This window comes from Sus scrofa, chromosome 1, assembly GCF_054392235.1.
Source record: "Sus scrofa isolate SSC_HxYL_T2T_F1_AM1 chromosome 1, Sscrofa_HxYL_maternal_Yorkshire_Landrace_v2.0, whole genome shotgun sequence".
NCBI lineage: Eukaryota > Metazoa > Chordata > Mammalia > Artiodactyla > Suidae > Sus > Sus scrofa.
In genome coordinates this window covers 132,551,527-132,573,975 of record NC_139383.1, presented here as the reverse complement: position 1 = coordinate 132,573,975, position 22,449 = coordinate 132,551,527, and the positions used below count along the sequence as shown (strand labels likewise).

General features: G+C 39.1%; 1 protein-coding gene across 2 annotated transcripts in view; it reads right to left on the bottom strand.

The window, feature by feature from the left end:
- FBN1 (fibrillin 1) overlaps window positions 1-22,449 on the bottom strand; it is a 258,581-nt gene that overhangs the window by 122,436 nt on the left and 113,696 nt on the right. For both annotated transcript variants that reach the window (XM_085011361.1, NM_001001771.1), the window contains 3 exon segments: window positions 13,748-13,945; window positions 11,016-11,141; window positions 2,488-2,613 (listed from right to left, as the gene is read on the bottom strand). In XM_085011361.1, coding sequence (XP_084867487.1) covers window positions 2,488-2,613; window positions 11,016-11,141; window positions 13,748-13,945 — 450 coding nt within the window.

Below are 22,449 nucleotides of genomic sequence, written 5' to 3'. Positions count from 1 at the left end.
GTGATTTACCCTGGCAGGAACTATCAGCAATCAGTAAGGGAGAAATGTCATTGGGATCATTTTATGTAACAAGTTGCTAATTATGGGTACAACAAAGTAACAAAGTTCTCCTGCCTAGGGGTATGGCAAGCCAACATTTAAAGCATCCCCTGCTCATTTGGAAGGAAGCAATGGGTGGAGTCCAGACTATAGACTCAGCCCAAGTTGGAATCCCATGCCCTCACTTAGTAACTGCTTAAACAATCGGACCAAATCTTTGTCTCGACTTCCTAAACCTCAGCTTCTTCCACCTACAGGGAACATTAAGCTTCTTTTGAAGCTTCCCATCTACTGTTTTGAACATTAAGTCACATAATTTCCATAAAATATCTTACGCCTAGGAGGTGACCCACAAATGTTAGTTCTCTTCTTTTGTAAACAGAATGAATATATTAGTTAAAAGGAAAGAAATTAAAAAATGTAAAGACTGATACATCAATGTATTAAAATTATTACAGCCAATTATTTTAATGTCATTTGGGTCTCTCTTTGAAGGTTAAAAAAAAAAATCAGAGTTCCCGTTGTGGCTCAGTGGTTAATGAATCTGACGAGGAACCATGAGGTTGTGGGTTTGATCCCTGGCCTTGCTCAGTGGCTTAAGGATCCAGCATTGCCATGAGCTGTGGTGTAGGTTGCAGACGTGGCTCGGATCCCACGTTGCTGTGGCTATGGTGTAGGCTGGGGGCTACAGCTCCGATTAGACCCCTAGCCTGGGAACCTCCATATGCTGCGGGAGTGGTTCTAGAAAAGACAAAAACAAACAAACAAACCAAAAAAAATCTACCTATTATCTGGCCAGGAAACAACTGCTGCTAAGCATATGCACTGGAGTTCATGTGCTAACTGGGAAAGTTTGAGGAAAAAAGGGAGCTCCATGAATTTGTAGCATCCTTTCACTGCAGTTTCAACATTTATGGATAGATTTTGGAAAATCAAACAATCCAGGCACCAACGACCATTGTTTCTAAGGAAAAGTCCAGATAGGCTTCCCTCATGAGTTGTTCTTACTCAAGTATCAACTGTAAGAAACTACCCTCAGCTTTTATTATGTGTGACTAACTAAAAAGGAATTCAGAATTTCAAGTGCAATTCTGTTTTGGTCTGAAAGTCATGGCCTGTGGTGAAGATGTGAAGCTGAGAGTCTTTGAAAATATGGGCCAGAAACAAACATCAAAAGACAGCATTTCATTTTTCTCCAAAGCCTTTTGCCACAGACTTCCCAGCTTTGCCCTAATAAGGGGGAATTACTTATCTTGACATTCAACATTTATTGAGTGCCTACTACATGCAAGGAATTATGCTGAGAACCACCAGGAATATAAGGAGAGTAGATACTGTTCTTTAAGGAGAACTTATACCTTACTTAGGGAGATAGAAACATAGAGAAACACAGAAAGTCCCTATAAGACCATTAATAATAAGCATATCCTTAGGTTCAGGAGAAACGCTTTCAGGTAAGCTGATCTCTTCAAAGATAGAGAATCTGAGTAGAAAGTGTGAAAGGGGGTCTTGAGTTGGAAGGAGCACCTTGAGTGGTGCAACAGGAATGGCATGAAGGAATGAATGACCCATCTGGGGTGAAAAGCAGGGACTGCCCTGACTAGTCAGCTAGGCTGGAAGGGTCAGAGAACAAAGCTCCCTCATTATCAGGATGTCTATTCTCTTGAACTTGATTCTAGACTTGTGGGCTTTGAAGGAAGTCTGAGCAGCCATTCAATTCAACAGTTTTCAAAACTGTTTTTTAAAAAACAGGAGCTCTTATTTAATTGATATTTTACATGGAAGGCTAACTTCCACCCAGATAAAAGCAAAACTCCCTGGAGTGTGTGTATGGGGGTGGGGCAGGAGCCCTTTCCACAGAGCCTCCTCCATTTCCCTGTCCCTTTCTCCCACCCCAGCAGCCTGAAAGGGCTTTTCAGCACCTGGAGATTCCATGGGACACAGACTGAAAAACACTAACATCCAAATCCTAGTGGAAAACTACCAGAGGTTTTTGAGTAGGAGAGTTATTTAATCAAAGTACTATTTTAGGAAGATAAATCTGACAAGATGGATTGCAGGGAAGCCAGGAAGCAGGAAGAACAATTAAGAGATTATTATAAAATTTCAGACCTTAAATTAACATAGGTCCTGGGAAATGACTGGAAGTGGGGGTAAAAAGAGAGAGGAGTCAAGGATAATTAACTGTAAAATTAATTTATAGACTGAGTCTATCTGTAAGGTCTCCTGGATCATCTCTTTACAGAAAGCAAAAAAAAAAAAAAAAAAAAAAAAAAAAATCCCCAAACAAGACCACAGGCGCCTCTGTTCTTTGAGAGGGTGGTCAACAATTTAATAAATTTCCATAAAAGCACATTTTACATCAAGTGACAAATTACATATCTCCCTTAAAAAATTATTTGGAAGTGATTTAAAGAAACCATGCATGCTGTTTATAATTACACCTACCTATGCATCTGGTACCATCAGGAGAGGTGTAAAAGCCGGGGGGACATTTGCAAAAGTAACTGCTGACTGTGTTTGTACATTCACCCCCATCACAGATTCCAGGAATAGTGCTGCATTCATCAATATCTGGAATGAAAGAAAGTGTTTCAGTATTTGTAGAACACCATATAAAACTGTTTATCATTATAAGAATTCAGATGTAACACTCGTCAAATCCTATTCCCAGAAAGTGATCTTTACAGAATACAAGCTACCTATAAACTAGTTAATGCAAAGAGTGGGTGTTTCTTCTTTTAACATAGCCTTACTCAAAGAAATTTGTCAAGTCTGCAAGATTAGGGCAAAATGAAAGAAATTCTGCCTTTAAAATCTAAACCTGTATTGTTGTTTCACCAAGTCCTCACAGTATGCTAATATTCCTAATATTTTGTTTAAAATTTTGTATTCCCTTTTCTCTCCACATTTTGCATTGAGTTGAGCTGCCTTTCTTTTTCTTTTCTTTTTTTTTTTTTGGTCATGCCTGTGGCATGTGGACATGGCCAGTGATTGAACTCACGCCACAGCAGCAACTCAAGCCACAGCAGTGACAATGCTGGATTCTTAATCTGCTGAGCCATCAGGTAATTCCTAAACTCCCTTTCCATTCATTCTATATTCTGCATAACTTCCTGCATTTGTTTTTGATCTGAGTGTCCACAAAACAGGTACCGAAATCCTACAGAGAAGACCTTGTGGTCTGAGTACTGACCAAGATGTGGCCAGCTTGGTGTGTTCTCAGAGGCTCCCAAACTGCCACTAGGACTGTTTTCTGTGGGTTCAGAGAGTGAGCTGTGGGTAAGCTTGGATGCTCCATCCAGAATCCTCTTCAGGGAATAATTCACTGTCCCAGATCTGGAGGTGCTGTCAGGAGATGGCCTCCAGCTCTCAGCTCCCTCCAGTTCTGCCTGACCTGCGGAGAGCTGCCTCACCCGGGGTTATGTCCTTCCAGGAGCCCACATCCACCCACCGATAATGGTCTGGTCATCGTGCCCCAAAGGGCACAACTCTGAAAACCACTCCAACCACCCAATTCCCCAAGGGGTTGGCTGAGGTCAGAGCTGTGGTGAGTCCTCAGGGCCTGAGGCCACTGGGTCTCCTTAAGGAAGCAGCAGAAGTCACGTCGGACAAATATCACCATTTCCTTCAATGAGAGCTTTCCAAGAGCCACAATCAGACACTGACAGTTGTCAATAGATGTGACCTTACTGAGGGGAGGAAAGAAATAGAGATCTTCCTGCTTAGGCTAAAAGTGAATTCAGGAATTCCCATTGTGGCTCATTGGGTTAAGAACCCAACATAATGTCTGTGAGAATGCAGGTTTGATTCCTGGCCTTGCTCAGTGGGTGAAGGATCCAGTGTTACCACAAGCTGCAGTGTAGGTCACACACATGGCTTGGATCTGGCATTGCTGTGGCGACAGCATGGGCCAGCAGCTGCAGCCCTGATTCAACCTCTAGCCTGGGAATTTCCATATGCCATGGGTGTGGCCATAAAAAAACAAATAAATAAATTTTTGAAAAAGTTAACCCAGGGAATTCCCATTGTGGCACAGCAGAAACGAATCCGACTAGTATCCCTGAGGATGTGGGTTCGATCCCTGACCTCGCTCAGTGGGTTAAGTATCCAGCATTGCCATGAGCTGTGGTGTAGGTGGCAGACTCTGCTCAGATCCCAAGTTGCAGTGGTTGTGGCGTAGGCTGGTAGCAGTAGCTCCTATTTGACCCCTAGCCTGGGAACCTCCATATGCTGCTGGTATGGCCCTACAAAGAAAAAAAATAAAAGTTAACTGAGGACCCAGGGTATCTGTGTGGACTCCTCTCTAAGACAAATGTGGCTTTCTGCACTGACCTAGGGAGGGGGACAGTCTGACCCAAGCCTCCTGGGACAATTGCAATGGCCAGACTGCCAACACTAGTAGTTTAAAAACAAGAACATTTCTTATTTTTAAATTTCTCCAGTTTAAGTACTGCTCTTTTTTTTTTCCTACATTCTATTCCATTTCTTTTGTTTTTAAAAAAAATTTTCATCAGAATATAGTTGACTTACAAAGTTGTATTAATTTCAGGCATAACTACTGCTCTTCACTGGTAAAACAAAATAGAATTCTAAGTGGATCAGATTCAAGTATCTTCTGACTCAAGTGCAGCCTGCTAGGCAAAAAGACAGCAGTGACACTGTTTCCATGCAGTTTAATCTTTTTTAAAAGCAAAACTCCCATTCTTCTATGCTAGGCTAGAAGCTAAACCAAACAATTACACTGCTTATGTTAGAGTCAGTGTGCACCCAGGCAGATCGTCCTTGTGGAGTTGTGTAAGGGAAAAGGTGATGTTCTGCTGGGACAGATACAAATGTCACTGTGGAGTCAGTGACAGTCAGGAAGAGATGGCCGAGCACAGAGCCTAAGGCTCTGATCTAACCTTTCTTTAACCACCACCTCAAGGCTCATTGTAAGGTAATTATTTAACATCGATCCTTCAGCCACACCCCCCTACTTAAAACCAAAAAAAGGCCAAACCAGTCCATCAAAGAGCCTAGAGGATCTAATAACCTCATCTAACAATAGAGGCAGTTATAACACCAAAGTATTAAGACCAATGCATCTTTCTCAAAGTGTCCCTAAAAGGTAATGTTCGAGTCACACAACGCCTAGCAAAAATCATGTGAGGAAACAGTGTCTATTAAACATTTTCTACTTGTATAAATAAGCCCTACCACTCTTATTAAGGCCACTTAAAAGACATCAATATCAAAGAGGTTATTTAAGTGACAGTATACAGTAGGAAAAAAGTTATTTATTAAAAAATTTTTTATTATAGTTGATTTACAATGTCTGTCAATTTCTGCTATGTATGGCAAAGTAACCTAGTCATATATATGTATGTGTGTGTATATATATATGTATATATATTATTTTTCTCATAAAAATTATTTAGAAACAAGAATTAACTTTGGCAGGGTAGAGGAACCTTCTTCTTTGACATGCTGGCTATATTAGAGTTGGACTCTTTACTAAAGATAATAATAACAACAACCACAATAAAAAGAGTTAATTTGTATTGAGTGCCAGGCATTGTCAAAAATGCCTTATGTGTGTCAACTTCTCTAACCCTCAAAGTAAAGGTATGACCGTAGGACCTGATTTCCATAACTCTGGTGCCTAGGCACAACTCTTTCATTACCCTGAAGCCTTCAGAAAAAATGGAGTGAGTAAAACTGGAAATAAGAGCAAAGAAGTTCATGCATAAAGTGATGTTAAACCTAAGCCTTTGACTGTCAGGGGCGGGGGCAGGGTTTCCACTCAGGTCCACACCTTCAAAGGTCAGCGGGTCAGGAAATACACTGCAGTGTGCACCTCCCTACTTTTCACACAGATAAAGCTAAAAGTGCCAGGCCAAATTGTTCAGTTTGAAGGAGTTTAAATGGCTCTGAATCCCCTTCAACATCCTCTCCTCAGTGACACGCCTTTTCCTTCCTGTGTCTAGGGCCTCTCTACTTTCCTGAACCACCCTGCTTCTCAGTCCCATTGCTTCCTGGCAATGGAGCAAGTTCTGAATCCATGAGCAGGTTGTGGCAGGAGTCCCTGACAGGGAAAATCTGGAAGAAAGCATTTGAATCAAAATCACTTACACTCTGAAACTCAGTCATACTAATCTATTATTTTTTTCATGCCCTTTGCACACTGTGTAGATCTCCTTCTAACAGACTATCATGGACCCCACATAGGAGAGAATCAGAGATGATTCCTACCTGCTGCCTCTGCCCTCTGTTCTTCCTTCTCATCCCCCTGTCTCATCTGCCCTCCAAAGGCATTTTTCCCAGCCCTTGTCCCTATCCTAGGGCTCCTGGAGTAAGAGGGGGAGTAGGTAGGGCAGATGGGATGGAGCTGGGTCCCAGTTACAGGCAGATATCCCCGGGACACTCAGCTGTCCAGGAGCTCCCTCCAAGAGCATGGACATCAACCATGATTGAGAAATGGGGGAAACCAGTTAACTTGACTGCCTAGATCCTGACAGTCTAGATTACTAACCAAATGAGAAAAAAAATAAACTAAAAACTGTTGCAGCTATTGAAAAGCAATATATGACACTAATAGTTATAAATGCCACAGAGCCTGAGAGTTATTATTGCCTTATTAGACATCTGAAATCAGTGTAACATATGCAACTAAAGAGTAAATAAACTGATTCTTTGTGTCATGTCAACAAATACTCATCCGCCATATTACTAGCTTATGGTCATGCACACCAGTTTGCATGGTTTCTCAGTCATGCAGCACCAGCTGCCTGATCCCAATGGAGAAACAGTGAGAAATGAGAAGAGGGAGAATAGACGGCAGAACTGGGAAAAAACCCTGGATATCATCTTGTTCAACCTCCTCATTGGAAGGCTGGTGTCACTGAGAGCTGGTAGCTGACCTGTCCAAGATCACACAGAGAATAAGGGACACTGCCAGGACTAGGTCACGCCAACCTTATTCCTGGGCTCTCATGCTTATACCACAGAGATTTTGTTCAGCGACTGGATAGGGAGCTGATGACCTTGAATGTGACTCAGAGCCTGTGCCAGCTGCAGGGGATGGAGCCCCATCAGGGGCAATGTCTGAAGCAGCCCCAGGAATTCTCTCCTTGGTGCCTTGAGAGGATAGGAGCCTCTAATAGCAACTGTCCATCAGATAAATATGCCATTATTGTAGAAATGGGAAGTCTTAAGGATTGGGGCTCACATATCAGGGAATGCACAAACTTAAGAGCTACATTTTGAGAAAATCCTTTGCATCACGCCTTGTTGTAACTGCTAAGGGCTGGGCTGGGGATAATCTAAATCCCAAAATATTAGTGGTCAATTAGGAATCCAAGGGACTTCTTCCAGAAATAAAACTTAATCCTTTAATTACACTTTTTATTTCTTAATTTCCTCCCACAGTAACCTATGCAAATATGGACTTGGTTTCCAAAAAGAAAAGACTCGTGTGTTCTTTCAGGGTGCATACTCTCGAGTCACTGGAAAAATCAACAACCAAGGTGGGTATGAACTCTGTTTCCCTTTTTCTCAAATCACAGCTATAAATCTCTTTCTCTTAAGTTTATGAAAATTTAATAATTTTTATTTAATTACTTCAGCTTGTTAATTTCCATTTCAAAGGTACCTAACTTGAATGTGTGGATATAAAACTTGACTTTTTAAAAGTTTTGGGGAAAGAGGGCTATTTTAAGAAGTAAGGGAGAATTCTGTAAAAGGTCTCACACAAAGCCACAGTCACCATCCCTGAGGATGTAAAGGTTAACATCTTATAAATTGGCCACAATTAATTTATTGATTGAATTTTTTTAAATGACTGTGGGCTTCCAGGTACCTAGTTCCTTCCTAAGTCAAGAGGAAGATACATTTAAAAAGCTACTCAAAAATCTAAAATGTGGCACAGATGAACCTATCTATAGAACAGAAACAGACCCACAGACATAGAGAACAGACTTGGGGTTCTCAAGGTGAGGGGGGAGGGGAGTGGGATGGACTCGGAGTTTGGGGTTAGTAGATGCAAAACTATTACATTTAGAATGGATAAGCAATGAGGTGCTGCTGTATAGCACAGGGAACTATATACAATTTCTTGTAATAGAACATGATGGAAGATAATATGAGAAAAAGAGTGTGTAAATATGTATGACTGGGTCACTTTGCTGTACAGCAGAAAATGACACAACATTGTAAATCAACTATACTTTAATAAAACATTTTTTTAAAATGCTACTCAAAGTGATGACAAAGGTGCCAGGACAACCTTCACAAGGGTACAGAACCCCTGATCATCTTTCCAGGGTACCTAGGATGGGCTCTTGATCTTTTCTGTGGTGGGGGCCAGATTTTCTGGGATCCCTTCTATTGCTCACCTGGAGCTCACCCTGCACCCAGAGTCATGACATCCCATGGCCTGGTGCTGGAGCTGGAGAGGAGCCAGTGAGTCAAGGAAGGGACCCAGCTCACCCAGCAGTCTCAGAGGACCTTCTGACTACTTTCCTACCAGAGGAAGGCAGGGCAACAATGCCCAAACCAGCCTCCAGGCCAGAGTACACATAGTAATAATGGAACATTCTCTTCCAATATCAATTTTGCATAAAAAAATTAAAAGGAAGAGGAAAAAAAACCATCATCTGAATTTAATGTAACCATAGATGGCAAAGGAATAAAAAAAGGTCTAGCCAAATTATTGTTTTTATCTTGCTACTGACTTCAATATGTAGCTGGGGAAAAAAAATATTTGTGGAAAAGGATTAAGTAATTTTCAGTCTGAATTTTTGGTCCATTGGGTATACCACCATAATAGGTTTCTTAGCATTAATAAAAAGGATTTTGAATCATTTTTCTTTCAGCCTGGGTATTAAATCTGTGCATCTTCTGTCTAGCTCACAACAAGAGAAGGTGTTCAATACTGACTGATGTTAACTGACTAGTGTGAGGGAAAACAAGGGTCACAGAAATTAATTCTGGTTTAAACTGGAAGCTATCATAATTTCAGAAAAAGAAGCACAGACTAGACAAGTCATATAAGCAAATTGCCCTAAATCTTGACTGCATCTCTTGAAACTGAATACAGTAAGCTGAGAAATCCTACAAATGACCCATTGTTGATGTGGAGCTTGCATGCATAAACCTTCATAGCTTATTAATGTCATAAAATATATTATGCTAATACCTGGAAGTCTATACTATAATATTTTAAATATTTCAAAATATTAGGAAATACAGCTATTAAAGTAATGGAGGTAATGGCTTGCATCCAGGAAAAAAGACAATATGGTACAACAAGCACCAGCGAGTGAGTCAAAAGAGGTAAATTTTAGCACTAGCTGATGACCTCACTCAGGGTACTTAACGTAGCCAAGACAGTTCCTTAATTTATAATGTGAAAGGATGAAACCAGGTTAAGTTCTTTGCACCAAACTTCTCTGCTTCTACCTTAATCCACAATATAACTTCTAAATTACATTGGCCTATAGAGAGTCAACTTTATCATTTGTCGACACTTACAATGTTCTCAAGAAGGAAGCCCTACTTCCTTCGAAAGAACTCAAATATTTTTCACAGCTACCTCGACTATTATAACATGTTCAAGAACATATTATAAATTATATGATGATTAAGCACTTAAAAACAACTCTAACCCATAAAGATAATTTTGCTGGAGTTAGATTATTCAGTTTCAGGGCAAGTTGACGTTAAACTTCTTAAATGTAATTTATGAATTATTGCCCCTTGTATTCAAAGCTGCCTTTCACATATATGATATACCCTGGCAATCAACAAATAAAGATTAATTGGAAAGCTAAGAGATTCTAAAAATGACCCATTTTTGGAAAATTAGAAAGATCCAATTACAGACAAATAACTCAGAATGAAGTAACCTTCATTTCTAGGGTTTAGGAGCATATAGACAACAGCAACTACTCTCAACAAGTGTTTGCATCCAAATGAAACTTTAGGAGTTCCCACTGTGATGTAGTGAGTTAAGATTCTGACTGCAGCAGCTTGAGTCACTGTGGGGCAGTAGCTTAAAGGATCCAGCATAGCTCTCAGCTGCAGCTTGGATTCAATTCCTGGCCTAGGAACTTCCATATGCCATGGGTGTGGCCATAAAAATAATAAATGAAACTTTAAATCACCCCAAGAAAAGTGAGTTGAGAATGAAGGACAAAGTTTTCTCTGCTAAGCTTGATGAAAGTTGTTGCCTTAAGAATCAGGCTGTTACACTATCATCAGACATTATATATATATATATAATACATGAACTCACCAAAGAAAAGAATTCAATGCTGCCTACTTATTTCCTGGATATTTCCCTCTCATGAAAAAAATATTTATTACCCTTGGAAGCCAGGCCTCTTTTGGCAAATCACACGAGAGGTGAATATGAACATATTCTCTGTACACACATTTTTAGAAGTTCAATCTATAAACTAAATGCAAATATATAAATTTACCTCAAGTTATTTTTCTATTTGATTAACATTAAAAGGTTTCCATTTGATAGGCAGAAAAGTCTAAACTTGTACTAGGAGCATAAATGTAAGAGTTAATAGATCTCTCCAAAGAAAAACAAAAAGCAAACATATATTTTAGCTAGAAAAACATCAGAAGATACGTCATTCTGAATGATATGTAATGATCAAATTTAAATTCATGTCTCTAGAACTATGCAAAAACATGTCTTGAACATTTTAACCCAAATATTGGTTCAAAAATATTTCATGTTTTAATATTTAATTTGATTCAGATGGATCTCCTATTTTGGGTCTATAAAAGTGGAAAAAGCTGCAGGCTTTTTCTGGTTCAACAGCGCAAAAGCATATTATTCCTGGTAAGAATATTATATTTACACATTCACGGGAATGACAAAGACAGAAGGATTTAGAACAATTTGCAAAAGAGCTTGTCACTGATTGGGGTTTTGCCTGCCCCTCCACCCCTTAACTGCAAAGCATGATATTTCTTACCTTCACATTTTTGTGACACTTCATTAAATTTGTGTCCAGCAGGGCATTTGCACTCAAAAGACCCAACAGTATTAATGCAATTTCCTCCTTGACAGAGCCCAGGGATGGCCTGGCATTCATCCACATCTGTTAGATTTTAGAAGCAACAGAAAGAGAGAGAGAGATTCATATAAAGTTCATTGCAGACAAAAATGTGACAGTTTGTCCACAATTATAGTATCACACTAATCCCAATGAGTTATTATCTATCACAGTGTTTGAAACATGATGAGAGAAACTGTTTTTCACAATTACATGATGCAAAATAAATTACTGAGTAACACAACTTGGTCAATAATGTGCTATTAGAAGTCAAAAGCATTCTTTATTTTCCCACCTTTCATCTTCCCTCATGCAGAGGGGAATGTTGGTATTAGCTTTTGTGAGTTTTCTTATGCATGCTGCAAAGTACAAGGATACTACGATAAAAAGACTGACAGTAATAACCAGAGGTATTCAAGAAAGGCTTAGAATCAAAACACCACACAATTCTATGATAACACTGTCTTTAAGACTTGTATTGAGTGATTCAGTTCAAACAGAATTTACTTGAATGAGATCACTCAGACTACACGAGGCAGCTAATGTTTTTATACAAATGAAATGGAAAATGTTCACTGTACGTTCTGGAGAATTGTCTTGCACAATAAAAGTTAAACAACCTAGGAAATTAGGCCAAGAAGGGAGAGCAAAGCAGCTGCCAGAGAGAACTTTTTAAAAGGTAAGTCGGATCATGCCCCATCTCAGCTAAACACTCAAGTCCATGCTGAGTCCTGGAAGAGTTTACCTGACCCATCTACTCTCTGTTTTGGTATAAAAACATCACTGTTTTAAATGGAATGTCCTGGCTCAAAGTGAAATGAATGACAATATGTGAGTATAATTAGATTATGTTTTATGGCTAACCTCTATTTTGTCTTACACCAGAATTTTCTATTCCTGATATGTTGACTATGTTCATTAAAATGTTATCTGAAATTTAAAATGGACATAGAAGCCAAACTAGATAGTCTTGCCAAACACAAATTTTGACCAAAAGGAAATATCTATGAGGGTACTTCTCTGCTGGCCATACATTCCAAGGCTGAAGACAGAAGCTCCTTTCTGAACCCAGTACCCAGAGTCCCTCACATCTGGCCTAAGGGCTAAAAATACCAGCAAGGAGATAGTGCCCCAAGCTGATAACAGACTCTCTATGAAAAAAAAAAAAAAAATGAAGAATTTCATTCTCATAGTGGCAATATAACTGCCATTTTGATTCCATGGGCTTTCATAGATTTTCTTTTTATGAAAAACTTTTTTCTTCCCTTGGATGTTGAATAGCAGAGTCAGGAAGGAAAAAAAGAAAATGCTGGAAAAGTCCCAATTATAGGAAATGAACATCAAAGCTAAAGAGGAGCAGCTCTTCCCTTTCCCTCTTCAATCTTTTCCAAAGCATTTCTTTTTCCATCTCATTCTGTGAACACCTCAACCTTTGACTAGGGTTCATGGATGGGGAGTGGGACACTGATAATCTGGCTTTCTGAGCACTGTCAGTGAGTTCATGGGTGCTAGCTAACTTCAGAACACCAAGGCCAAGAATTTTTTTCAAAACCCCCTAAGACTTTCTTAAGGATGAGAAAAATAAGAAGGCACCAGGGAAAAGGGGGAACTAAACTTACTCTTTTTTTTTTACTGAAATCGTACCATCTACCCTTTGTAATTCTAGGGTTTCAAAGTGACTTTGTGTGGCTGCTAACAGTCAGAAGGATACATTCAAGGGCATACAAGAGAGTTGTCCGTTGTATGGGACTGGGTGGAGGATTGAAGGACAATTTAATGAAGATCCACAGAGATGAGTGATTAAGCTCAAGTTCTATTTCATTGCACAATATCCTTAGAATTAACCTACAGAACAAACCGAACTAGGGATCTGTTTGCCTCAGAAGAGCATATCTTGAATTTTCTGAAAATAGTGCAACTTGCTAAAAAAGCTCTGAAGATGTCTGAAGGAAACGGAGACAGCCTGGGAGCTTTTAGTCCCATCAGTTTAGTGTGGAGCTGCCTCTGTTCACTTCCTCCTATTTCCTGCCAGACATCCAGACAATAAAAGAATTTGTACAGCTGGAAGAACAGGAGGAAAAGCCAAAAACAGAGTCAGGGCTTCTATGGGAGGCAGGAGAAGAAGCAAGCGGGTGACATCTGGGGATATTTAAAACCATGAAACAAATCCTAATTTATTTCTGACTTGTTAAAAAAAAAAAAAAGCATAATGTAGTATGTAAAATGGAGAGAGTAACAATTTTCTTCAGGTCAACTAAGAATAACCCATGAGACAGAGAGAGGAACTCCAATAATCTCAAATGAAGGGAAAATAAATTAAGAAAAACAAACTACCTTGTGCACAAATTTTGCTGTGTGTTTATACACAGCACTGCTATAATGTATGGTCTTGCTGTAAACAGAATCACACCATCCCCGGGAAGCACTTCTGGGGTCAGAGGGGGGAACTACTGGCAAGGAAAAATCCAGGGGGACCAGCTGCTCTCTCTTGAGCCATGCTCCTAATGCCTGAGTTGGATATCATGCCGTCAGCGAAATCGTGAAGTTATGCCTCTGACACTGCTTTTCCATTCTCTCCAACTTCACTGGAGAGTGGCTCTCCAGAACAAATAAGATGAATCCATTAATAACTCCATCGGCCCGGGGTTTACCTTGACAAGCTCCTGTGCGGATATTTGGAATGAAGCCTCGGCGACACGGGTGGGGCTGGGCAGGGCACATCTCACAGGGGTGGCCCCAGGCGCGTCCGACTGTGGCACAGCAGAGAGTTTTTGTGCAGACGATCCCGCTGAGCTGTCCCTGGCACATCTGGTTGCTGACCACAGTGAAACATGGACCTGTCCTATAATCTGAAAAATACAGAAGGAGAATTCCATGAAAGTCCAGAAAAGCAGGAACCATCACGCAGAACAGCAGAGCCCATCTTGCTGCACTCCAGGCTGGGAAACGGTTTCCAGGGATAGAACTCCCTTGACCCCATCACTGACTCTTTGTGAAGATTCAAGCAGACCATTCCACCTTCGAACCCATTTACTTCACCCACAAAATGAGGATGAAAAAACACCAGTTCCTATCTACTTTGAAGATGCTGCTCTAATGATCAGATGAGCTAATGGCAAATACAACTGTGATATGCTATGCAAACATCAGCTAATGGTATTATTTAAACATTCATTCACATAAGAATATGTATCAGTGACTAATATGAATCAGTCCCTATGCTTGATATAGATGCTTTAGTGATTAGAAGAGGCCAAATCTCTGCCTTCACAGAGCCTATAGTCTATGATTTAGGTAGGAGAAAGCAAAGAATTTCAAAACTTGCAATGAGGCAAATTTTGGCATCTTCTTACCCGGAGCTTCCTAACAAAAAGAAAATGGTTACCTGTTTCTTTTGGATTGAGTCCATCTTATTTCAAAAACAAAAAAACAAGCAAACCAGGGGGGAAAAAAAAACCCACCTTATTCAAAACAAAAAATAACCACCAAAAAAGTCAGCAATGGAAGAGACAGCAGATATTTAATTTAAAGAGTGAGAGCACTGATCTGAAATCATTGTACCCCTTGGGCAAAAGGATCATCTTAAAGCAAACAAAGATAAGCTAAGACGGAGGGAGAATTTCGAAGTCACCTCATCCAATACAAAATCAGTCTCTCTCTCTTCCCACTCTCCACCCCCAAAGAGAGAAAGTCAATCTAGATCAGCAGCCAGCAAACAAGAAAGATTAAGATGTAGTGAGCTCAGAGGACTAAAGCCATGCTGTCCCCAGCCTCCCTGTGAGGGAAACCAGGTCCATAATAACCGTTTCTGTTCTACTGCGGACTTGACAGATAACGGAGGCTGGGCTGTGGCAAGACTTATGGGCTTCCATCCACTACCCAACACCGCATGCTTCCTCACGCCATTCCTGGAAGTGCATGGATGGAGGCTTTCCTATGAGAGGGCAGATGGACTAAATGATCCTGGTAAGTTCCTTTCACCACTGAATTCTGCAGGTTTAGGAAAATCACTGTGTGTGCTAATGAAACCACGGGGTTATATTCATGTCTTTCTTTCTCTAAGTAGCTCATGGGACACGATATGCCATTTACTAAGGACAACTCTTTAATACAGGACTGATAAGAGTGAACAAGCTAAACCATAACAACATTTGGGCAACAGCTGACTCTTACCAGCTAGCATCCCTCTATCCTGGGTATTCTCTCCTCATTTCTCTCTGTTGCAGTTATGAACTCATCTGCTCCCCATCCCTAAATGTTCCTCCTCACTCTCCCTTATCTCCCTTCCAGGTGGCTGGAATGAGCCACCTGTGGTCAATAGCACTGCTCTAGTGCCCATGCTGGAGGATGAGTCTTCTAAAAAAATTCCTACAACAAAGCTTCACCTGGTCAAGTACAGACAGAAAACCAGACCCAAATTATGGCAGCACTTGAGCCGTGGACAAAGTAACCAAAACGTCAAGTCCTCACCTCCACAGATCCCTCTCTCCATGCCAGAAGTGTGCTATGTGTATCAGTGATGGCAATATATTAATTTTAATTTAAAAATTAATTTCAATTTAAAAATTAAATTAAAAATCTTAATATTAATTTTAATTTGTATCATTAAAAAATACAAACATACCAGACTCATGATTTCACAGATATGTTTGCTATGATAAGAAAGAATTTAAAAAAACCTTTTAATTCAATTTAAAGAAGAAAATTAAGTAAATACTAGTACAGGATACCAAAACAGGGCAAAAATTGTGTAAATTGGTGCATAAATCCCACCAGAGTTATCATTCCAGAAAACTAACCTTAGTGCTGCCCTTGAGTCTGGAAATGCTCTGGCCCACCTTCCCAGCCCTATCTCCTTACAGGTCCTCAGTTTATTATCATCTTTTTACTTCATTTCTGCATTTTTTGCCCTGATTATTTTTTACTTCTAGATTGTCAAATTCTAAGTATATTTTAATATTCTTCATAATATGACAGATCTATTCCAAATCTGTTATTGTCTTTCATAGATAGTGAATTCAAACAAGAAAACAAATGCTTAAATGCTCGAGCTGTCGAAAAAAATCCTTGTCCTCGGTTCATTCTGTCAATAAAGAAAATGTCACTCAGCAACATGGCAGTGGGCAACAAAATTGTTCCTGATTACCTCAACTGCCTGGACAAAGGTGAATGCTGAAGTCATCCTCCCTTTCTTCAGCTCAGTTCTTCCAAATAGTACTTAGAGGCATTTAATAACTACTCCTCTGATAGACAGTACCTCTCATTTATTTTTTTATTTTTATTTTTTTGATTTTTAGGGCCACACCCGTGGCATATGGAGGTTCCCAGGCTAGGGGTCAAATCAGAGCTACAGCTGCTGGCCTACGCCACAGCCACAGCAATGCAGGATCTGAGCCGAATCTGCGACCTACACCATAGCTCATGGAAATGCCAGATCCTTAACCCATTGGGTGAGGCCAGGGATCAAACCTGTAACCTCGTGGTTCCTAGTCGTCTGCTGCGCCATGACGAGAACTCTTTTAAATTATAATATTTTATATAGTTCTCTGATTCTAAAATAATTATTTCAGACACTCAGGAAAAGGAAGTAACATAAATAAGGAAATAAAAATCACACATAATTGTACCTAAACATTTGATATCATATTAATTATATTATTTTACATAACTTATACATATATATTTTTATTTTGTGTCACAAAATAGAAATTATGCCAAATATACAATTTTGAATCCTGCTGGGATTTTTTTGTTTTGTTTTGTTTTGTTTGTTTTTTGCTGTTTAGGGATGCACTTGAGACATATGCAAGTTCCCTGGCTAGGGGTCGAAATGCAGCTACAGCTGCCAGCCTACACCACAGCCACATCTGAGCCACATCTGCAACCTACACCACAGCTCACGGCAACGCCAGATCCTTAACCCACTGAGCAAGGCCAGGGATCAAATCCGCATCCTCATGGACTCAAGCCAGATACGTAACCTGCTGAGCCACAATGGGAACTCCCTGTGTTTTGTTTTTTTTTTTTTTTTAAGTTAACTTTTATTTTATATTGGAGTACAGTTGATTTACCATATTGTTTTTAGCTTCAGGTGTTGAGCAAAGTGATTCAGTTATACATGTACATATGTCCATTTTTTTTCAGATTTTTTCCCCCATATAAGACATTACAGGATATTGAGAATCCTGATGTTTTGGGGTGTGGTTTTTTTTTTGTTTTTTTGTTTTTGTCTTTTGTCTTTATAGGGCCGCACCCGTGGCATATGGAGGTTCTCAGGCTAGCATCTAATTGGAGCTGTAGCTGCTGGCCTATGTCACAGCCACAGCAAGGCCAGTTCTGAGCCGCATCTGTGACCTACATCACAGGTCACAACAATGCCGGATCCTTAACCCACTGAGCGAGGCCAGGGATCAAACCTGCATCCTCATGGATAATAGGCGGATTCGTTTCCACTGCACCATGACAGGAACTCTGAGAATCCTGCTGTTTTTTCACTTAACTTTGTCAGAAGCATTTTCCCATGTAAATACTACTCCAAAATGTGACTTTAATTGCTGCATAATTTTTCATTAAGTTATAACATAATTTATTCAATAATTTGCATACCGTATTTCATTTAAATTGCTTCCAATTCCTCATTACTACACACAGCATTAAGTGTACATCACTGCTGAATTCTTTAGGGATGAAAATGTTTAATCTTATGCAACAGCTGTCAAGATTTTTATGACTATACGTATCTTATTTTTCAGACTGGAAAGATCACAGCAACATAATCTTTTATTGAAAAAAACATAAAACCTTCCATGTTAGGTAACAGGGAAGGATATTTAGGTTTATTTCCTGTTTTCCTCTCTGAATGAGACAAATGCAAATACACTAATCATACAGGGGCATGTTCGTATGCCATTTTTCAATCTTTAAAAAACATAATGGAGCATGAATTTTAATTTATAGTTCTCTCTTCAACACCACTTGGATTTATTTTTCCTCTTCATTTTGCCAAGATACTCTTCAGAATCATCTTATAAATGAGGACTGCAAAGATTTAGGGTAGATGCAAATACAGTGTTTTGTGAGTGATACCAGCAAAATCAAGGCACACTAGAAAATGCTAGGAAAATCTGAGTCAGTCCTGTCTCACACTGGTTCATGACATGAATTCCTCACTGGAAGGTTTTCATCAAAAGAAAAATAACCCTTAAGACTTTTCCAGGGTCAAAAACTTTTTGCCCTCATTTCAATATGAAACACATGGAATAGAAAGAGCATTTGTTAATTCTGACGATATTCATTAGGCATCTCTAAAGCCCATAGGGAATTCATCTTTATTAAATATACTGTTTGGCAAATAGTTTTGAATATGTATAACAGAATCTACAGACTTAACACATTTCCACACTAGATCCTTATCAGTGCAGACAAGGAGAAGAACCGGTTCATTTGACAGTGTGGCTTAGTATATGGACATAACCGTATTTGTAGAGTCAAACTTTCAACAAAAATGGCTGATTGCAGAGGGAGAGGCATAATCTGGCTGAAACAGAATTGGATCTAAAAATCTTTTGGAAGGTAAATGCTGTATTAACGTGGTTTTCAAATGTCATTCCGATTTGGCAGCATGTGCTTTTTGTCCTGTGCTTCATTTATATTGCCAAAGTTATGCTGTTTTTAGTCCAATACTCTAACCACAGAAAAAAAATCTGCCCACACTCCCAATTCCTCACTAATAATCCAATTATTTACAATTATTCCCATAGCACTTATGTGATATGAGGCTAAATTTACATACTCTTTTTTTCAGAGAGTCCAAGCTCTAGACAGGGAATGTGCCTAATCCAATGTGTGGATAATGTCTGACTCATTCCCTCCATGTAAATCATTATTTCTAATGCAAATAAAATATAGCATTAAAAATACTTTCTGTTCTCAAATTGCTCTACAATCACTTCCTTATAAGACCTCCGTGAACTAAGGCAATAGGCCAAGACTTTCTAAAATTAAAATACAATTTTAATTGTTTTTAACTGGCCTACTCTAGTATGGCGAATTCATGGGAAATTCTGCCTTTGCATGTTCCCATTATGAGTGGTTAGTCTCAAGGATTGTTCCTCAGTCCCAACAGACTTGGCCTCAAAGCTTGGGATCTAACCCATGTACGTCTGCCACCTCCGACCCTCAGCCCCTTCCCAGCTCTGCAGCTCAGGATGCTGTGTCCTACGGTTTTACTTCACTTGCATTTGTAATCAGACTTTGCCCTGAAGCAAATGTATCATTCACAGAAAAAGAATATCCTGTGGTACAATGAATTCTTGTCACTAAACCACAAACTGCAGGGAAGGCGCAAGGATATAATTTGGGGCACTAGGCTCCAATTATTATAAATCCATCTTTTCATAAAAATTACAAACAAGAGAGTGAGATATCAATCTATCCATGACAGAGAGGGTCACAGCATGCTTTTTCCTTCCAGGTAGTTTGGTCTGGGTCACATTAGGCTCCTAGTGTGTGGGATTTCAATATGACCTTCTAAGGGAAGAGTTCAGAGAACTTTGAGTCTGAGGGAAATTAAAGCAAAGAAGTTCCATGATCATAATCAGTCTCCTAATTGCTGCTATTGCTTCTTACACCATTCATTCTTAACCTTAGGACATGACTAAATCACCTGGGCATGTGTTGTAAAATACTGATGCCTGGGCTTCACCCATGCCCTCCCCCATGGAACGTGATTCAGTAGATGTGGTGCAGAAACAGGGCACCTATATTTTGTAGAAACCTCCCAAAGTGATTTTGCAAAGTGTATGCAAGATAGCTGACAACTTACCTAAAAGTTTAACCTTAGAAATGTGAGACAGCCTGTAAACTGGGATTGATCACTCTCAATTAGCATAACTCAGTATCTCTCAACCAGGACCGATGTTCTAATCACAACAAAGTAGTATTCATTTCCACAGTGTTGATTATGAGGCACTTAATTGTACTGACCACAAACTCATAAAACCAAATAACAAGACAAAATTTAAGAAGGCGAATCACCACCTACTCCACTGTCCTAATAGTCAAGGGAATCCCCATTTCCAAGCTCTCCCTTCCCACTGTTACAAAGCTCATTTATATACATGACATCACTCCACTACCATGAACTCCCACTTCCAGCTTCCCTGCCCAGTGTGGAAACTGGCACCTGAGTGAAATTCAAGGGTGATTCTCCAACTAGGATCCAAAAACACATTGATCAAACTGAACATCAGTAATACCAAAAGTTAACTCAATTTCCTCCAGAATTGCACTATCACAGACCATTTTGAAATCCTTCCACACAGCTGTTAATATAACAAAATATAAAGTACTAAACGTTATCTAGGAAGTGTATATCAAAAATAGCCAAACTTTAAATCAAGTCTCCAGACCTAACTTCCAGTCAAAAGGGCATGCATGGATCAAAGAACAAGATAAATACCACCACAAAGAAGCAATCAGAAAACTCAGAATGTGTGATTTTCAAGGCAACTGGCCTGGATTTTGCCAAAAGTAAATGACTGCTCACACACAAAAAAGAAGTTAGATTGATTGATTTTTACTTTTATGGCCACACCTGCAACATATGGAAGTTCCTGGGCCAGGGACTGAATTTGAGCCACAGCTGCAACCTACAATACAGTTGTGGCAATGTCAGATCCTTTAACTCACTGCACTGGGCTGGTGATCGAATCTGCACTTCTGCAGCAACCTTCTTAACCCATTACACCATGGTGGGAACTCCCAGAGTTATTATTTTAGATTAAAAAGAAATAATAACAAAAACTTAACAAGTCACTGTTTCAAAAATAGACCACTGGAGAAATTTTTTTTTTTTTTTTTGCCGTTTTGCCTTTTCTAGGGCCGCTCCCGTGGCATACAGGGTTCCCAGGCTAGGGGTCCATTTGGAGCTGTAGCCGCCGGCCTACACCAGAGCCACCAGGATCCAAGCTGCATCTGCGACCTAGACCACAGCTCACGGTAACGCTGGATCCTTAACCCACTGAGCAAGGCCAGGGATCGAACCTGCAACCTCATGGTTCCTAGTCAGATTCATTAACTACTGTGCCACAGTGGGAACTCCTGGAGAAATTTTCTATGGACTGAATATTACACGATATTGTGGAATTGTTGTTCTCTTAGATGTGATCATGGTATTATGGTTATATACAAGAATGGCCTTACTGTTTAGAGGTGAAGTGTCATGATGCATGCAACTTAATTTTCAAATGATTTAGCAAACCGAAAAACTGCAAAATATATAATACACACTAATATATAATTATTGTACATATATAATATATACATATGTAATATATACTCTATATAATTATACAATATATTATACATACAAATTTATACATAAAATCATATATAATATATAACTAGAAATAGAAATAAAATGTATATATACATAATATATACATTTATTTATATATACATAGAGAGTATTATGTGTATAAAAGTATAAAAATGTTAACATATTTTATATAGGTAGAAGGTATATGGATATATTTTATATTATTTTTTCAACTTTAACTTAAAACTTCGGCAGGGGCAGGAATTCCTTTCATTTCCCACTTTTACTATATAATAATGCCTTTCACATTTCATTTAAGCTATTTTTTAATGACACAATAAAATTTGAATCTAGTTTCCAATACAACATTTCTTTAAAATACTACATGCAAGATTACCTATTGAATATTGTCTACACAATTATTTGAAGAATATGACCTTTTGGCAAATTTTTACTTAACTACATTATGCAAAAAGATTTATCTGAGGCATGGCTTAATTGCACTAATTTGTTAAAAAGCATTTTAGGAATAAAGAATAGGAATAAGCACAAAACTATTCCATGTTACATGTGGAATCTAAAAAAAGACACAATGAACTTCTTTGCAGAACCGATACTGACTCACAGACTTTGATAAATTTATGGTTTCCAAATAAAATAGATTGGGGGTGGGGGGATGCACTGGGGGTTTGGGATGGAAATCCTATAAAATTGGGTTGTGATGATCATTGCACAACTATAAATGTAATAAAACTCATTGAGTAATTTAAAAAAATTAAGTTTTTTAGAAATAAAATATCACATATTCATATAAAAAACTATTTCTATGTTAATATTTTCTCTGACTCGCAACTTCTTTAATTAACAAGTTGAAAGCACTGCCATATAAACTTTAATATAAATATCATTCGAAACTGCAGAAACAAGGTGACCTGTGGTACATCATTTAATCTAACACACAGATTAAAAGATTCACCACAATCCAGGCCATAGTTCTGGGGACCCAGTTTTGTGTGTCAGCAATTCAACTATGGA